The following is an 18,504-nucleotide window of genomic DNA, read 5'->3' as shown; positions in this document are numbered from 1 at the left end:
ATTTCTTTATGAAGATATTTCAAATTCTCTCCACTAGACCTATTTTAATGGACCTCATGATTACTCATACTCTTCTCTTGCTATTTTTCTTCAAAATCTAATTAATTAAAAAATTTTTGCCACTATAATCAAACTGGGGCTAGCTCTTGAAAGGACACAAATATAATCATTCTAAAAGTATCACTTCTCTATGCTCTCTTTCCCTTTCTCAGCTTTCCTGGTCCTCTTGTTTTTCAGGGGCCTGAAATGACACAATTCAGAGGCAATAGATTATGAAGATAAAATTCAGCAATTAATTTCCATTCTCATTTCCCACCTTCTATTCTTTTAATAGCTTTATTTGTTCTTATTTTCTCTTTTTAATGGCAGCCTTTAAATATTTTAACTTTTAAAACAGCACCATTGTATATTAATAGTTGACCTTGTTCGATTTGGTATTCACTAAGAACCTCAACTAATAGATATCATTACATCCATGTCTAGCCAGTAATTCTGTGGCTAGCCCACTGATTTACTGGTCAATCTTTCGGCAAATTTATTAGACTGCCGGCGTTACTAAACTCTTGCTCTGAGCCAAGCAGTTTCCAAAGCAGCTTTGCAGATATTATTGCTAATGTAGTATAGCAAATTAGCATCATCTCTAAAGCTGAGAGGATCTTGGTAATTCACCAGGGTCACAAACTTTATTAAAAGACAGTTTCTGAATGTGGAACTGATGAAGTCTAGTGTCCACCTAAGTTAAGCTACTAAACAGCTCTGAGTAAAAAGTGTGTGGTTCCTTAGGGTGCTGGTCCCTATCTCCTTGATTGTGTGTAAATACATCATAGGCAAGAAAATTAAAATTTCCCTGTAACAAGAAGACAGTGATTAATTTGCTTTATTACAGAAGAAAAGGGTCCTCTATCAAATATGTAGTAATTTATCACTCAATTAATCTAACAACTCCTGGAGGTGTTTTAGCAAACCTCCTTTAAGTGAATCTTGTTTTTAATTTTTTGCTAAATATGAGCCATGGGGAAATGATAACAATGCCCATCACTGGGCTTTGACAAAGTTCCTAAAACTTATTGTAAGAAATCAGAAATGAGTGAAACAATTATCATGATTATCATCCCAGTTGTACTATTCTGTGAAATATGCTTTGGATTATGCAATTCAACATTAGTTTCATTTTTTTTTTTTTTAATTTTATTTTATTTTTAAACTTTACATAACTGTATTAGATTTGCCAAATATCAAAATGAATCCGCCACATTAGTTTCATTATCCATGAAATGGAGTGAATCACTTCTGCCAAGCAAGCTATGAAAAGGATTGAATCAGACAATGCATGTAAAAATGTCCTATAGTTAAAGACATCCAACTTGAAAGGACTGTAAGTCTTGACAAAGTGGCCATAGCAGTGAGAACTGTTATTTTTTATCTAACTAATTTGGGGAAAGATATACTAATCTGAATATACATTTTATAAATCAGAGTTACTACTGAAGAAAACACAGGTATCAGGCTTATAACCCGTCTGCTTCTCTTTCTTTAAAATAGCACCAGATTTCATTTCTTTTGTTGGAATAATCATATTAATACATTTAAAAACTTGAGTTATATTGTTTTCCTTTTAATCTATAGATCAGTTGAGTTATGAAAGAATGTAGCTGTCACATTAAATATTATTTTATTTGAAAAAAATAATCTACCTAAATACTTTATACATTGAAAGCTTCTTTTCATCTTAAAAGATCTACAGTAAGATGGTTTCCATAATGGATGTCACCATACCTAAGAAGTTTTACCATCACCTGATCTTTAATTTGACTCTGATTGAAATTGTTCTAAGTGGGAACGTGCTAATTTGGCCAACGGATGGTAGCCATTGGTTAAATATTAAGATAATTTTAGAAGAGTTGAATCAAAGAAATCACAATGTGACTGTACTGGCTTCATCAGCGACTCTATTCATCAACTCCAATTCTGACTCTCCTGTGAATTTTGAGGTGATACCTGTTTCCTACAAGAAGAGCAATATAGATTCCTTAATTGAACATATGATAATGTTGTGGATAGATCACAGACCGACTCCTCTCACACTCTGGACTTTCTACAAAGAACTAGGAAAACTCCTAGATACTTTCTTCCGAATTAATATACAAATCTGTGATGGCGTATTAAACAACCCCAAGTTAATGGCAAGACTTTGGAAAAGTCGTTTTGATGTGTTACTGGCCGACCCTGTAACAATCTGCGGAGATCTGGTTGCTCTGAAATTAGGAATTCCATTTATGTACACCCTGAGGTTCTCCCCAGCGTCAACAGTGGAGAGACACTGCGGAAAAATTCCAGCACCTGCATCCTATGTACCTGCAGCCCTTTCCGAGCTCACGGACCAGATGTCCTTCGGTGAAAGGCTTAAAAACACCATATCTTATCCCCTGCAAGATTATATATTTCAATCCTACTGGGGTGAGTGGAATTCATACTACAGCAAAGTCCTAGGTAAGTCTCTAAAATGTTCTGTTACTAATGATTCCAGATATCTTATTTATTCTTATTGTTGATACAGCAAAAGATTTCCATACCACTGCAAATGCCAAGCTGAAGTAAATATGTGTGGGCTAAGTCACTTCAGTCATATCTGACTCTTTGTTGCCCCATGGACAGTAGCCCTCCAGGCTCCTCTGTCCACGGGATTCCCCAGGCAAGAATACTGGAGTGTGTTGCCATTTCATCCTCCAGGGGATGTTTCCCACCCAGGGATCAAACCCTTGTCTCTTATGTCTCCTGCATTGGCAGACAGGTTTTTTACCACTACTTATTATATATGTGTACACAATTAAATATTATTTTTGGAAAATTCTTAAACAATGGAATGGTGGTATTAATATGCATGATGTTGTCTCAAACAAATAATCTTGTGCCTGTTTAGGTAATAGCTTTTCAAAGTGCAAATCAACCTTCAAGTATAAATGAAAATATCTTCAAATATAAATGAAAATATAAATACATTCTCCAAGATAAATTCAGTTCAGTTCATTTGCTCAGTCATGTCTGATTCTTTGTGACCCAATGGACTGCAGCCCGCCAGGCCTCCCTGTCCATCACCAACTCCTGGAGCTTAATCAAACTCATGTCCATTGAGTCAGTGATGCCATCCAACCATCTCATCCTCTGTCATCCCCTTCTCCTCCTGCCTTCAATCTTTCCCAGCATCAGGGTCTTTTCCAATGAGTCAGTTCTTCACATCAGGTGGCCAAAGTATTGGAGTTTCACCTTCAGCACCAGTCCTTCCAATGAATATCCAGGACTGATTTCCATTAGGATTGACTGGTTAGATCTCCTCACAGTCCAGGGGACTCTCACGAGTCTTCTCCAACACCACAGTTCAAAAACATCAATTCTTTGGCACTCAACTTTCTTTAGAGTCAAATTCTCATGTCCATACATGATTACTGGAAAAACCATAGCTTTGACTAGATGGACCTTTGCTGGCAAAGTAATATTTCTGCTTTTTATGGATAAATTATGACACTACTAAAAATACTTTTGAAGTGCTACCCGATTTACTTTCCCTTCTTCATTCTCCATTTTTTCTTTTCTTAGGAAGCTTTAAAAATCCTAGGATTAGACACTGGAAACTTGAATTTATACTCTTCTTTGCCTCTCACTATCTCTCCATCCTGAGGCTTCCCTGAGTGCTTGGGTCAGCATTGCCTCCAGCTTAATTGCTCAGGGATCTTTGGCAAGCCTCAGGGTTTCTCGCCTTACCAATTCTTTATGAAAATCAAACAAAATAAAACAAACTGTATAGGCCAGTTATGGCTTATTGTTTGTATTACTTTTTTTTCTGATCTTCATGGGTCTTCCTTTCTTTATTTTTCTATTTTATTCTTTCCTGAATGCTTTTTTCCCCTAGATCTGTTAGTAGTAGCAGGGATAGTAATTAACAGCAATTAAGTGATGGTACCAGTGGTACTTTTTTACAAAGGTAATATGCAAGATACTATTCTTTTACTCTAAAAAGATTGAGGGCATGAGGAGAAGGGGGCAACAGAGGATGAGGTGGTTGGATGGCATCATTGACCCAATGGACATGAGTTTGAGCAAGCTCCAGGAGATAGTGAAGGATAGGGAGGCCAGGCATGCTGCAGTCCATGGGATCGCAAAGAATCAGACATGACTGAGCAACTGAACAATAGCAGCAATGCTATGTCAATTACGAAGGATTATATTGATGTTGAATATTATTTATAACAAACTACACAGAACTGTGCAATGACAATGCCCTGATTATACTATCATGGGACTATGTAAATAGCACATAGTCAGTAAATATTTGTAGAAAATTAATGCCTCTGTGATATACAAAATCTCCCTTCTCAAATGGTGTCGTGACAGATTACATAACATGTGTAAAGCCTTTGTGATACGGAATGTTCCCAACTTCTCATTTTTCACAGGACAATACTCTAGCTGCAGAAGTATTTAAGAAATTGAATATTTTATTTCCTTAAATCCTTTATGCTCCTCATGTTACTCAATGTAGTTGGACAACAATATTTTATTTCAAATAGAAGTGTATTTTCAAGAAGAACTGGTAAAATACAATTTGTCCTCTGTTTGCAATTACATTCATCGAGTATTAGAGACACCTGTGAACTGTAACCCAATCCTGAAACAGATCAGTTTATATATTTGATATTATTTTCTTTGAACACAAGAGGTTTCATAATGTCATGTGCTGCAAAGTGTCCATTTCAATGGCCGTTCTTCAGTTCTGTGAGAAAGGCTAGAAAAATAAAATGTAAAAAACAAACAAGCAATAACAAAATCCCTCAAATATATATTTTGAAAGAGATAGAAGTAAGTAAATGGGCTTCCCTGGTGGCTCAGATGGTAAAGAATCCGCCTGCAATGCATGAGACCTGGGTCTGATCCTTGGGTCAGGAAGATCCCCCCAGAGAAAGGAATTGGCTACCCACTCCAATATTCTTGCCTGCAGAATCCCATGGACAGAGGAGCCTGGTGGGCTACAGTCCTCGATATCGCAGAGTCAGACACTACTGAGCGACTAATACTCACTGAGCAAGGAAATATCTAATTGCATTGGTTAAAAACTCTGCTTTATTTGTCAGTGAGGATATCTTTTATGAATGAAGTAAACTAAAATGATCATCAATTCAATTTTAAATATGCTTCTAACTCCAAATGAGACAGCCCTATCTGGGAATATAGGCCGATCATTTTTCATATTCAGGAGTGAATCTATTACTAGATCTTGTCCTGGCCAATTGTTCTGCAAGATATCTTCAAACTACACTGAGCCTGATTTCTCTTCCAACCTCAGAGAGATTTGCTGTACATGCAGCCCATAGGTAGTTCTTGAGTGGGCAGGACTAGGTACTCAGTTCAGTTCAGTTCAGTTCAGTCGCTCAGTCGTGTCCAACTCTGTGACCGCATGAATCGCAGCACATCAGGCCTCCCTGTCCATCACCAACACCCGGAGTTTACTCAAACTCATGTCCATTGAGTCAGAGATGCCATCCAGCCATCTCATCCTCTGTCGTCCCCTTCTCCTCCTGCCCCCAATCCCTCCCAGCATGAGTCTTTTCCAATGAGTCAACTCTTCGCATGAGGTGGCCACAGAATTGGAGTTTCAGCTTTAGCATTAGTCCTTCCAAATGAATGGACTGGTTGGATCTCCTTGCAGTCCAAGGGACTCTCAAGAGTCTTCTCCAACACCACAGTTCAAAAGCATCAATTCTTCTGCCCTCAGCTTTCTTCACAGTCCAACTCTCACATCCATACATGACTACTGGAAGAACCATAGCCTTAACTAGATGGACCTTTGTTGACAAAGTAATGTCTCTGCTTTTGAATATGCTATCTAGGTTGGTCATAACTTTCCTTCCAAGGAGTAAGCGTCTTTTAATTTCATGGCTGCAGTCACCATCTGCAGTGATTTTGGAGCCCCCAAAAATAAAGTCTGACACTGTTTCCACTGTTTCCCCATCTATTTCCCATGTAGTGATGGCCAGATGCCATGATCTTAGTTTCTGAATGTTGAGCTTTAAGCCAACTTTTTCACTCTCTTTTTTCACTTTCATCAAGAGGCTTTATAGTTCCTTTTCACTTTCTGCCATAAGGGTGGTGTCATCTGCATATCTGAGGCTATTGATATTTCTCCCGGCAATCTTGATTCCAGCTTGTGCTTCTTCCAGCCCAGTGTTTCTCATGATGTACTCTGCATATAAGTTAAATAAGCAGGGTGACAATATACAGCCTTGACATACTCCTTTTCCTATTTGTAACCAGTCTATTGTTCCATGTCCAGTTCTAACCCTTGCTTACTAGCCTTTGCTATAGCCACAGGAAGGCCGAGGACTTGAATGTTGTAATGAAAATAGTTAAATTGATAAGGAAACTGAATGGTTTCATTTTGCCTGTGTCTTTTGGTTTCCTGGTCTGTCTCTATTTTTCCCAGCACTCTGAAGACAGAAGAGAAGAAAGACCAGTACTAATCTATGTACCATTCAGCCAGTATAGCCTGTGTTGACAAAAAGAAAAAAAAAAAAAGCCCAATGTGAGAGTTGCAAGTTAAGTTTCATTGGGGGCAATATGAGGACTGCAGCCTAGGAGACAGCCCCTCAGGTAGCTCTGAACAACTTTTCCAAAGAGGTAAGGGAGGAAGGTCCGGAGAAGGTGATGGCACCCCACTCTGGTACTCTTGCCTGGAAAATCCCATGGATGGAGGAGCCTGGTGGGCTACAGTCCATGGGGTCGCTAAGAGTTGGACACGACTGAGAGACTTCACTTTCACTTTTCACTTTCATGCATTGGAGAAGGAAATGGCAACCCACTCTACTGTTCTTGCCTGGAGAATCCCAGGGACAGCAGAGCCTGGTGGGCTGCTGTCTATGGAGTCGCACAGAATCAGACATGGCTGAAGCGACTTAGCAGCAGCAGCAGCAAGGGAGGAAGGTCAGTATACATGTGATTTTGGTAAAGGGGGAGGAAGTGCAATCAAGTGCATATTTTTTGTGAAAGTTTCTGCTGGTCTCATGAAGATTCTGCTAGTCATGAGAAGCAATTGTCACCACAAAGAAGGATTTTAGTACTTTTCTAGATATAAGGAGATACAAGAATTGGGCTTATAAAATCAACTCCTGTGAAAATCTAACTATCTGAGGACATGTCCTGCCAGTTTCCTGGAGCACAGAACACCTCATTTCTATTCTCCACCTTGAACTCCTTCAGTGGGTGTTGGAGATCAACAGCTTCAGCAGGATATTAATCCTTGTAGAGGTAGATGGCAAGCGTCCATGACAAGTGCCAATTTGTGGCTGACACCTGCTTTTACCTGTAAGTACCATGTAGGTTCCATGTTGGTCCCTCTTTCCCTGCTGCTAAATTTTAGATGTATTCCTTATAACTAACCCTATCTTTATCCAGACCATTTAAAAAAAAAAACAACATAAAATAAATGAGCCTCATAACATTTCCCCTCCAGCACACTTACCTGAAACTGTACTAAATTACTCAGTACATTTTTTGCACTTGATTTCTGGCTGCCTTTTGAGGCCCGGTGTTTTTTGTTGTTGTTGTTGTTTGTTTGTTTATTTGTTTGTTTTTCTGTATCCTACTCCCATTCTAATCACCATTGCCAACATCTGCTCTTTTCCCTGGAAAATGTGGGTCTCTGTTAATCTGCCCTCACATAGACTTTTAATTCCTTCTCACATTTGGCTTTCCTATGGTTAGTGCTGTGAACTTTTTAAGATTCTGTGTAACCTTTCTTGCAAGTCAAACATAAGTCATAAATTGTACAGCTCATTCCAATTTCGCAGTATAAACCCATGCAGCCAGAACCCAAACCAAGAAGCAAAACATTACTACACTCGTAATTCCCTAAACTTCCTCATATAAGTCCTGACTACACCCTACACCCATCTGAAGATAACAACTTTCTTGACTTCTAACACCACAGGTTAACTCTGACCAATTTTAAACTGTATAAATGAACCGCACATTATAGCGCTTTTGTATTTTGCTCCTTTTATTTAACATCATGCTTTTTATATTTGTCCAAGCCGTCACCTGTAGATATGGGGTGTTTGTTCTCATAGCTATTCAGAATCTTTTGAATTAATGTAAATTTTACTTATCCATTCTACTGCCAGTGGTCATGTTGGCTGTCTTGGTTTTGGCTATGTTTGATAAACACTGCTACGAACATTCTTGTACATGTCTTTTGGTGAATACAAGTATGTTGTACTACAAGGTGTATATATAAGAAAGGAATTGCCAAGGCATAGGGTATGAATCTATTTAGCTTTAGAAAATACTGCTAATTATCAAGTTCTTGTTCCAATTAATAATCTCATCAGCCATTTACTAGTATTCCAATTGTTCTCCATTTTCACTTAACTGGGCATTTCTTTTCGTTCTTTTATTTTAATTGTAACCATAATGAAGTGCAGTGCTGTCTCATTATTATCTTTTATTAATAAATAACTTATCTGTTTAAAGTACATAAAGCATGCAGTGATTTGCATATCAAATATATATACCTTTGTGACCAACACATCAATCAATCTCTAAGATCCCTTTCTAACATAGCTGCTCTCCAGTCCTTTTCAGACACTTATCAGACTAAATAACTCCTACCACTTGGATCATTCTTCTTATTCATTTCCATCTGTTGGCCCTATTTCTCTTTCTCCATTTTCAGTCATCCCCATGTAGTGGTTGGAGAGGCTTGTGTCAGTTGCCATCAGCACTCATAGTAAACGAGTAAGGGGTCTATGAAACAAAATAATGTTTGATCTCTGGCTCCACTGATAAGGATCAAACACTCACAGCAGAGGAACTTGTGATCCCTACTTTCCCAAAATTCCATCACCCCTGTGGAGACCAAAGACCAAGCCTGTATGTGACTCAGGAGATGACAGACCCAGCAGAAGCACCCACTCTCCTGGAGCCTCAGGCGGCAATACCAGTGACCCAGTGGTAGCAGGTCACCGAGGACTCTAAAGCAGTGACTTGCCAGCACCAGCAAACACCTCTGACAGAGATAGTGGAGGGTGGAAAATGCCTACTCGCAAATAGAACTAGAGAGAGCGCGTTAGAAAAAAACAAAAACTTGTGCTATCTCGCCACCTACTGGAAAACAATAGAAGGGCAGCTAATTTCTAACGCATTGAATCTTTCCTGCTCCTGCTCAGTTGTTCACTGGTATCAGACTCTTTACGACCTCATGGACTGCAGCTCCCCAGGCTCCTCTGTCCTTGGGTTTCTCCAGGCAAGAATACTGGAGTGGGTTGCCATGCCCTTCTGCAGGGGATCTTCCCAACCCAGGGATCAAACCCATGTCTCCCACATTGCAAGAGAATTCTTTGACAGCTGAGCCACCAGGGAAGCCCAAGAAGACTGGAGTAGGTAGCCTATCCCTTCTCCAAGGGATCTTCCCCACCCAGAGATCAAACGGGGGTCTCCTGCATTGCTGGAGGATTCTTTACCAGCTGAGAAAAGAAAGAAAACATTACCTAAAGGAAAAAGGCATTCACTACTTCAAATGTGCCAGCAGAGGAACAACTCAAGCTTCATGAAGATCCACAGTAACATTGTACCACAAAAAGAATATAAAAATTCTCCAAAAACCAAACTTAAAATCACAGAATATCATAATCTGACAGAGAATTCAAAATAACTATCATGAAGAAACCCAAAAAGTGACAAGAAAACTCAGGCAATTCATTGAGTTCAGGAACAAGATTAATGAATTAATTAACAGAAAGAATAATTTACCAGGGATATTTAAACTCTAAAAAGAATCAAGCAGAAAATCTGGAGCTGAAGAACTCAACTGGAGGTACAATGCTCCCTGATTCCAAGCTGTATTACAAAGCTATAGTAATCAAGACAGCATGGAATTGGCTGGAAAATAGACACATAAATCAATGAAACAGAATTGAGAGGCCAGAAATAAACCCACAAATATGTGGAGAATTATTTTATGACAAAGTAACAAGGAACATACAATGGAGAAAGGATACTCTATTCAATACATGGATACCAAAAAATTTTATAATTTAGAATTTTATTTTATTAAAAAATGAAAAATATTTTACACAGAAATTTACACTGCAATCATTAATTAAAAGGTTTTATTGAATTATCCATAATGTTTTAGCATTTTTCTTATTGCTAATTCTAAAATTGTCAATATTATATATGTGTGTTTCTAAGTTGACATTGATGTTGCTGATATTGTTTAAAGTTGAACTATATCTATATATACATGGCTAAAGCAGAAGTAACAATGAACACGTCTAATATACTCATCTTTTTTTGATATAAATTTATTTATTTTAATTGGAGGCTAATTACTTTACAATATTGTGTTGGTTTTGCCATACATCAACATGAATCCGCCACGGGTGTACACGTGTTCCCCATCCTGAACCTCCCTCACACCTCCCTCCCCATACCATCCCCTGGGTCATCCCAGTGTACCAGCCCCAAGCATCCTGTATTATGCATGGAACCTGGACTGGCGATTTGTTTCACATACGATATTATACATGTTTCAATGCCATTCTCCCAAATCATCCCACCCTCACCCTCTCCCACAGAGTCCTATACTCATCTTGATTTTAAATGACATTCTCTAATAAAATGAACCAGCATTCTTTGAAGAAATGGTCAGTTCTAAGGTTGGGACAGTGAAAATAGTAGATGATCCTGAAACATTTTGTGGTTTCAAAAAGTAACAAGTAATTGAAAATGATGGGGCCATATCAAAAGGATGTAGAAACCAATGTATGAAAAAGTTTCCAATATCTGTGACAATTTGAACAATAAAATAAATAATGATTATAATTAAATGTATAAAAATACATTTTTGAGTTATAGCAATATAAGTATAAATAAGTGATTGAATAGTAGGAAATTATTTAAATTCTAATTAATAAATATAGAAGGAATCATTGATGTTTTAATTGACTGGGTTTTTAAGATCAATATTTTATATAATCATGATAAAATTATCAAAATTAGAAATTCTTATGAAAAATTATCAATTATCCTGCTGATATCCTTTTTTCTTTTCAGTATACAATCCAAGTTTCCTCCTTGCATGTACCTGTCCGGTCTCCCTACTCTTCAGTTTGTGACAGTTCCCACAGGCTGTCTTTGTTTTTCTAAAGAGCATTGGCTAGTTAATTTTTAGACTATCCCTCAACTTTTTTCCTGGTATTTTCTTGGGATTAGGGAGAGATGATGTATTCGGGGTAAGAATACTATAGAAGTAAACTTGTGTCCTTCCCAGTGAGATGCATCAGAGGTACATCATATAGAAAGTTTATTACTAGTGACCGTATTTTGAGCACTTAGTTACGAGTGTGTCTGCCAGGATTCTCCCTATTTTCCCCTTTGTGATTAACAAGCATCTTGAAGGGAGATACTGTGAGACTGCAAATCATACTAATCATATGTTGGCACATATTTTTATAATCCTTTACAATAAAATTCCAATGAATAATTCAGAAGGAGTAATGGAAATAGAAAATCACTCTTAGAAAAACATAGTAATAATCCTGAAGGATATACAGAAATCTCTACTTAATTTATAATTACTTATGTTTAAAATGACTGAAAATTTAAAGTAGTTGGAAGATTTGGATAAAAGAACAGAAATTTAGGGCTTAGTTGTGCAGTCTGGCTGCATGAAAAACGCACAAGCTCTAAAGAGTAAAGAAAGACTTGAAAGAGGAAGTCCTAAGTAGACAAAACCAATAACTAGATTCAAAGGCCTTAGTGTATTCTTTATGCATCTTTAACACTCTATCATTGTTTCCATTTTTTATTCAAAACTTAATTCTACATAACATCTTTTGATTTCTTTTTTGGGTCACTGTTTATTTGTACAGCTGTGCTTAATCTACCCTTCAATCTATTCATTAAGTTAAATCTGATTTATGGAATTCTTTTATATATATATATATTATTTTATTTTTAACTTTACAATATTGTATTGGTTTTGCCATATATCAACATGAATCCGCCACAGGTATACACGTGTTCCCCATTCTGAACCCTCTTCCCTCCTCCCTCCCCGTACCATCCAATTCCAGAAATTCACTTTGTTTCTTTTGCAAATTTTCACAATTATTCTTTTTAGTCTCTTGTTTCTTACCAATATTTTCAGACTTCACTTTCATACCCTTAATTTTATTGTAAAAATAATTTTATTTTTCATTTCATACAATAATATTTTAAATCGCCGAATTCATATTTCTGGCTTCTGCTGCTTTTGCTGGTTCTCAGTCCTGAAGCCTTGTTTTATTTTAACAGGGAGGTGCTTATTTACCTTCAAATTTTATCAGTGGGAGTGTTTGAAGTTCGGTTCAAAGTTTCTTCAAAGAGGCTTTTCTAGTTTGAACTGGAAATCCATATGAAGATTGACTGTTAAGAATTCTAAGAGATCTTTTTCATCTACACACCACCAAGTCAAAACTAGCAATTATCATTGCTGTAAACTTCTGTGTAAGTGAATTTGTTTGTAAAAGGGAGGCCATATCTTGAGAATCTAGCATTACATGAACATACGCAGGGTGTAGGATCTTGGCAAGGCTTCAGACTTTCCTTCTCTCCACTCTTGGCACCTATGGTATGTTCTATAAAGAAACAAGACTGAACATCAGAATACCTGCCTTGACTTTGTTTAGGGATTCTGTCTGCTGACTTTTTACTTTCTTGAAAATCAGAAATGAATTTTTATGGGGAAATTTTATATTTTATCCAGAATTGTAAATGATTCAGTTAGATATAAGTGAATATATGCCTATACTTTTAAATTTATGAAAATGAATCATTCTTCAAAATCTGAGCTCTATCTTAGTTTTCTCATATAATAAAACAACTTAGAGATATTTCTCTATTCAGGCAAGAATACTGGAGTGGGTTGCCATGCCTTCCTCCAGGGGATCTTTCCATCCCAGGGATCAAAACCAGGGATCGAGCCCAGGTCTCCTGGGTTGCATGCAGATTTTTTACCAGCTGAGCTACCAGGGAAGCCCAATAACATGTATATTGAGGTCAATTTCTAACCTGTACTATATATCTCTGCTCTCTCTTTGACTTCATTTAAACTTTTTTACCACATATGAACTTCATCACAGTGATTAGATACATTTATCAATCTTTGTTTAATCACTTAGGGGTTATTTATCCTGTATAAAATGACTTTTATCCTCTAAGATTATAACATTATCTGTTTTCTCTTAGTGAATTTATGCTTCTGTCGTAGCTTTCTATTTTCTGATTCTCTTTTGGATTATGCTTTTTACCAGTCATTAGCAGAGTTTATTGGAGAAGGCAATGGCACCCAACTCCAGTACTCTTGCCTGGAAAATCCCATGGATGGAGGAGCCTGGTAGGCTGCAGTCCATGGGATCGCTAAGAGTCGAACATGACTGAGTGACTTAACTTTCACTTTTCACTTTCATGCTTTGGAGACAGAAATGGCAACCCACTCCAGTGTTCTTGCCTGGAGAATCCCAGGGACGGCAGGGCTTGGTGGGCTGCAGTCTCTGGGGTCGCACAGAGTCAGACACGACTGAAGCGACTTAGCAGCAGCAGCGGCAGCAGCAGAGTTTATGCAAAGCCTAATTATGCAACACAACACAGCTCTCAATCCTTGATCCTAGATTATTCTTTGCATCTTTAAGCAAACCTACTCTGTTTTTTTTTTTTTTTTTGCCAAACATAAAGCTCTCAAGGGACTTGAAATTTCAATGTCTCTTTCAAATTATTGAATATTATTTTGTAACTGAACATTTGGTATAACTATGTCACAATTATTAGAATACAGATACATTAACATTCTCTTTCACTTATAAGAAATACTTTTCAACCTACTAAGTAGACTCTTAAAGACTTAACTAACTTATAATTTCATCATTATCTTCCTCCACCAAGCAACCTCCTTCAGGAGCTTTACCCTTCCTCATTTCATCTATACCTTCTATGATCCATCTCCCTTATATTTGTAGAAGTATAATGGAGAAGTATTATCGGGCTAATTTATTTTCTGCAATAATCTATGAGATCATTTTGAATTAGAAATATATCTTACTTGTTTCTTTATACCCTGTGCATGGTATAGAATCCAGTATAAAATAAGTGCTAAAAGTTGCTTGTTGAAGGCATGAAATATCAAACGTTTTGAAGAGAAATTGGAATTGGACTGAAATACAGATCGATGATGGGACACAAAATCTGTGCTCCTGATATTTCCCCTCCCTTGAGATTCACATACATGTTCAGTTGTTAATGACACATGGCAAGTCAAAAAATTTTTCTGTAACTACTACTCCTTTAGTGTTTTGTGATTTTACTAGAGTTCTTATCACTCTGATTGCTCAGAGTATAAACCAAGCACTTCCTTATTAATGACTGAGCACCTCTCACTTCTCATCAGTCATGACTCTCCTTCTAGACCCTCTATTCACAAACCAATATTATATTCTCCCTGATACTCTGATCAAATCCTGCTGTCTTAAAATTTAATTTTAACTACTCACATATGCTTTTTTTCTTTGCAACTCAAGTAATATTCAGATGCCAGTTTAGGTTTATTAAAGGACATATATGATCATTTTCTGTACCTGATCTGAAAATTTGAGTACACATCTTTTTATGAAGATTAAAACTGAACCCAGTGTATAGCATTTAAGGCTCTCCAAAGTGTCCTATTTTAACTAATATTTTCCTTTTCTGCAGTTTTGTGTTAGCCTCTGCTCTATATATACTGAACTAACAACTGTATACTTAAATGACCATGACTTACATATCATTCATCTTTTAATCCTTTTCTTCTATTCAACTTTAAAACCATTCTCCTGTATTCTTTGCTTCTGAGTTCAGCCGAAATGTATCCTCTGTATTGAAGCTTTGTCTGATTTTCTTCACATTAGAGTGACAGCATATTCTGAGAGCCTGAAATGCTGTATCTTTGTACAACATTAGTATATTCATATTCCTCCTATATTAGGCAATGTGTGTGTTTTATCTACATGCTAGCATGTGACCAACATTATGACAAGACATACATTTTCGTGTTTCCCCAAATTATTAATCATCATGTTCCATGAGATGCACCATATTATTTGCTAGATATATTTAAATGGGTTCTATCATATTTTAAAAATGTCAATAAGACATTATTTTTTTCTATTTTAATCTATTTTTAAAACTCCTAGAAGGTTGCAATCATTTCCTCAAAAATATATAAATATTTCCTGTCTTCTCCTGAACAAATACCATGCCCAGTTAACAACTGGCAAAGTTCTCTGCATGTAAGTTACCTAACTCCAGAAATTAATTTTTAACTTGATCGATGTCTAAATTGCCACTTCAATTTTGTGCCCAAAAAGCATTCAGCCATTGCAGAGCAGTGTGTGAGGGAGCTGCTATCATGATGTCCAAGAAATGGGTTTCAGCAATTCTACTGCTGCAGCTCTGCTATACTGGCTGTGGATTCTGTGAGAAGGTCCTGGTGTGGCCCTGTGACATGAGCCACTGGCTCAATCTAAAGGTTATTCTGGAGAAACTCATGGAAAGAGGCCATGAAGTGACTGTGTTGGTGTCTTCACAAAATTTTCTCATTGAGAACAACAAGCCTTCCACACTGAACTTCGAGATGTTCTCAGTGCCGCAGGACAAAGAGACTGCTGAAGATAGTCTAAACGAATTTTTGAATCTATCTGTTAACGTCATGCCAACATTGTCACCCTGGCAATCAGCAAAGAAACTTCAAGATTTTTTCCTTCAAATAAGCGCAGATTTAAAACTTGTCTGTGAGAGTGTTGTCTACAACCAGACAATCATGAAGAAACTCCAGGACACCAACTATAATGTTATGGTTATAGACCCTGTGACGCCCTGTGGAGAGCTGATTGCTGAGATTCTGGGAATCCCTTTTGTGTACACACTAAGACTCTCTTTGGGTAGCACAATGGAGAGATACTGTGGGCAAATTCCATCTCCACCTTCCTACGTGCCTGTTGTCATGGCAGCATTACCAGACAAAATGACCCTTCTGCAAAGGGTAAAAAATTTAATGTTTACCATTTTCTTTGACTTCGGGCTCCAACAATATGACACTCAGCTTTGGGACCAGTTTTACAGTGAAGTATTAGGTAAGAGACTCTGCTTTTCATTCTAAAGTAATTATCAGAAGATGCTGAGGAGGTTTCAGGAAAGTCTAGGAAAAGGTAAGGAATATATTTTTAAAACTTGCACTTTCACAAAAACTCCACAATTGATATCAAAGAACTGTGGTTTAATAACTAATTGGGGAAGGGAGGCAGGAAATTTCTTGCCATGGTTCCTCTTTCTTTACAGTCCTCTATTTATTAGGATACTTCAATACTTAAAAGATTGTTACCAAAACAAAATGAAATATAAAACATGCTAATATATGTAGTCCAATGGAATGTGTATTTTTGTCAGATGCAGGATATCACAAATAAGTCTAATACACTGAGTTTTCATAGAGATGATGCTTGATTTCTTACTGGTTAAGTGAGTGTAATGTTTGTTAAAAGAGGAAGATAGTCTTCTTCCCTGATTTTAGTAATAGTCTGGAACCTGAGCCATATTAATGGTGGTATTAAATTTGGTATATAACTTATTTTGTCTGAATTTTGCTCTACTAATTTTGAAAATCATGGAATATTAGATTTAAAATTTAAACCATCCTCCTTTTGGACCAGAGTACCATGTATTCCTATCTCTCATAAATTTGGGATGAAACTTCAAAAAGTCCTATGAGAACTGCTTCATCATAATGGGTCATACTGAGACGTTTCCTACTATGCTTTATACTTTTGGAGGAGTATAATATATAAAACTGAAAAATTAAGCAGAAACTTGAAAGAGTTTATAACTTGAGATGTTAAAAACAGTATATTTTTCACTTCACTGGTTATGTACATTCTATTTTTAATCGCCTGCCTTTTCTAATAAAAAATGGTTTTGCTTTGCAATTTTCAAATGTCTAGCTCTTATCTGATTGCATCACTGAAGCTGGCTTTCACTCCAAATACTGTTTTGTTTTGTTTTTAATTGAAGTATAGTTGATTTAAAATGCAATAATTTCTGCTATATAACATAGTGATTGAGTTATACATATACATATACAGTTCAGTTCAGTTGCTCAGTTGTGTCTGACTCTGTGACCCCATGGACTGCAGTAAGCCAGGTTTCCCTGTCCATAACCAACTCCCAGAGCCTGCTCAAACCCATGTCCATCTAGCTGGCAATGGCATCCCAGCATCTCATTTTCTGTTGTCCCCTTCTCCTCCTACTTTCAATCTTTCCCAGATTCAGGGTCTTTTCCAATGGGTCAGTTCTTCACATCAGGTGGCCAAAGTATTGAAGTTTCAGCCTCAGCATCAGTCCTGGTTTGATTTCCTTGCTGTCCATGAGACTCTCAAGAGTCCTCTCCAACACCAAATTTCTCCAGATTTCAAGGCTTCAGTCACCATCTGCAGCAACTTTGGACAAGAAAATAAAGTCTGTCACTGTTTCCATGGTTTCCCCATCTATTTGCCATGAAGTGATGGAACCAGATGCCATGATTTTCGTTTTTTGAATGTTGAGTTTTAAGTCAGGTTTTTCACTATCCTCTTTCACTTTCATCAAGAGGCTTTTTAATTCCTCTTCACTTTCTGCCATAAGGGTGGTGTCATCTGCATATCTGAGGTTATTGATATTTATCCTGGCAGTCTTGATTCCAGCTTGTGCTTTATCCAGCCAGGCATTTTGCATGATGTACTCTGCATAGAAATTAAATAAACAGGGTGACAATATACAGACTTGATGTACTCCTTTCCAAATTTGGATCCAGTCCATTGTTCCATGTCCGGTTCTAACTGTTGCTTCTTGACAGTGATAATCTCTAGTTGCTTCCATGTTGCTGCAAATGAAATTACTTCGTTTTCTTCTATGACTGAGTAGCATTCTGTTGTATATATGTGTTATATCTTCTTGATCTATTCATCTGTTGATGGGCATTTAGGCTGTTTCCATGTTTTGACCAATGTGAATATTGCTGCTGAGAACATAGGGGTGCATGTATCTTTTTGAATTATAGTTTTTTTCCATATGTCCATGGACAGAATTGTTGAATCCTATGGTAATTTTAATTTTACATTTTAGAGGAAATTTCCTACTGTTTTTCATAGTGACTGTATCAACTTACATTCCCACCAACAGGGTAGAAGTGTATTCATTTCCCCACACTCTCCCCAGCATTTATTATCACCCCAAATACAATTTGAGAGTCATGAAGAAACATGAACTAACAAAGATCATATTGGGTATTAGAAATATTAACTAATTTAACTTCCTTAATGCAGTAGTTTGCTAGGGTTGTTATAACTAAATTTAAAAGATTGGGTGACATTAAAAACATAAATTTATTTTCTCTCAGTTTGGCAAGCTGGA

At 37.1% G+C, this 18,504-nt stretch overlaps 1 protein-coding gene across 3 annotated transcripts in view; it reads left to right on the top strand.

Moving 5' to 3' along the window:
- Positions 1–1,748: 1,748 nt before the first annotated feature.
- LOC129657257 (UDP-glucuronosyltransferase 2A2) overlaps positions 1,749–18,504 on the top strand; it is a 37,214-nt gene continuing 20,458 nt past the window's right edge. For 2 of the 3 annotated variants that reach the window (XM_055587476.1, XM_055587474.1), the window contains exon 1: positions 1,749–2,490. In XM_055587476.1, coding sequence (XP_055443451.1) covers positions 1,749–2,490 — 742 coding nt within the window. Of the gene's footprint in view, positions 2,491–15,469; positions 16,194–18,504 lie in introns of those variants that run through there. The other variant, XM_055587475.1, reaches the window with a different exon arrangement.

This window comes from Bubalus kerabau, chromosome 7 (genome assembly GCF_029407905.1).
Source record: "Bubalus kerabau isolate K-KA32 ecotype Philippines breed swamp buffalo chromosome 7, PCC_UOA_SB_1v2, whole genome shotgun sequence".
NCBI lineage: Eukaryota > Metazoa > Chordata > Mammalia > Artiodactyla > Bovidae > Bubalus > Bubalus kerabau.
Note: the sequence above shows the minus strand (reverse complement) of the source record. Positions and strands in the feature narration are given on the sequence as shown.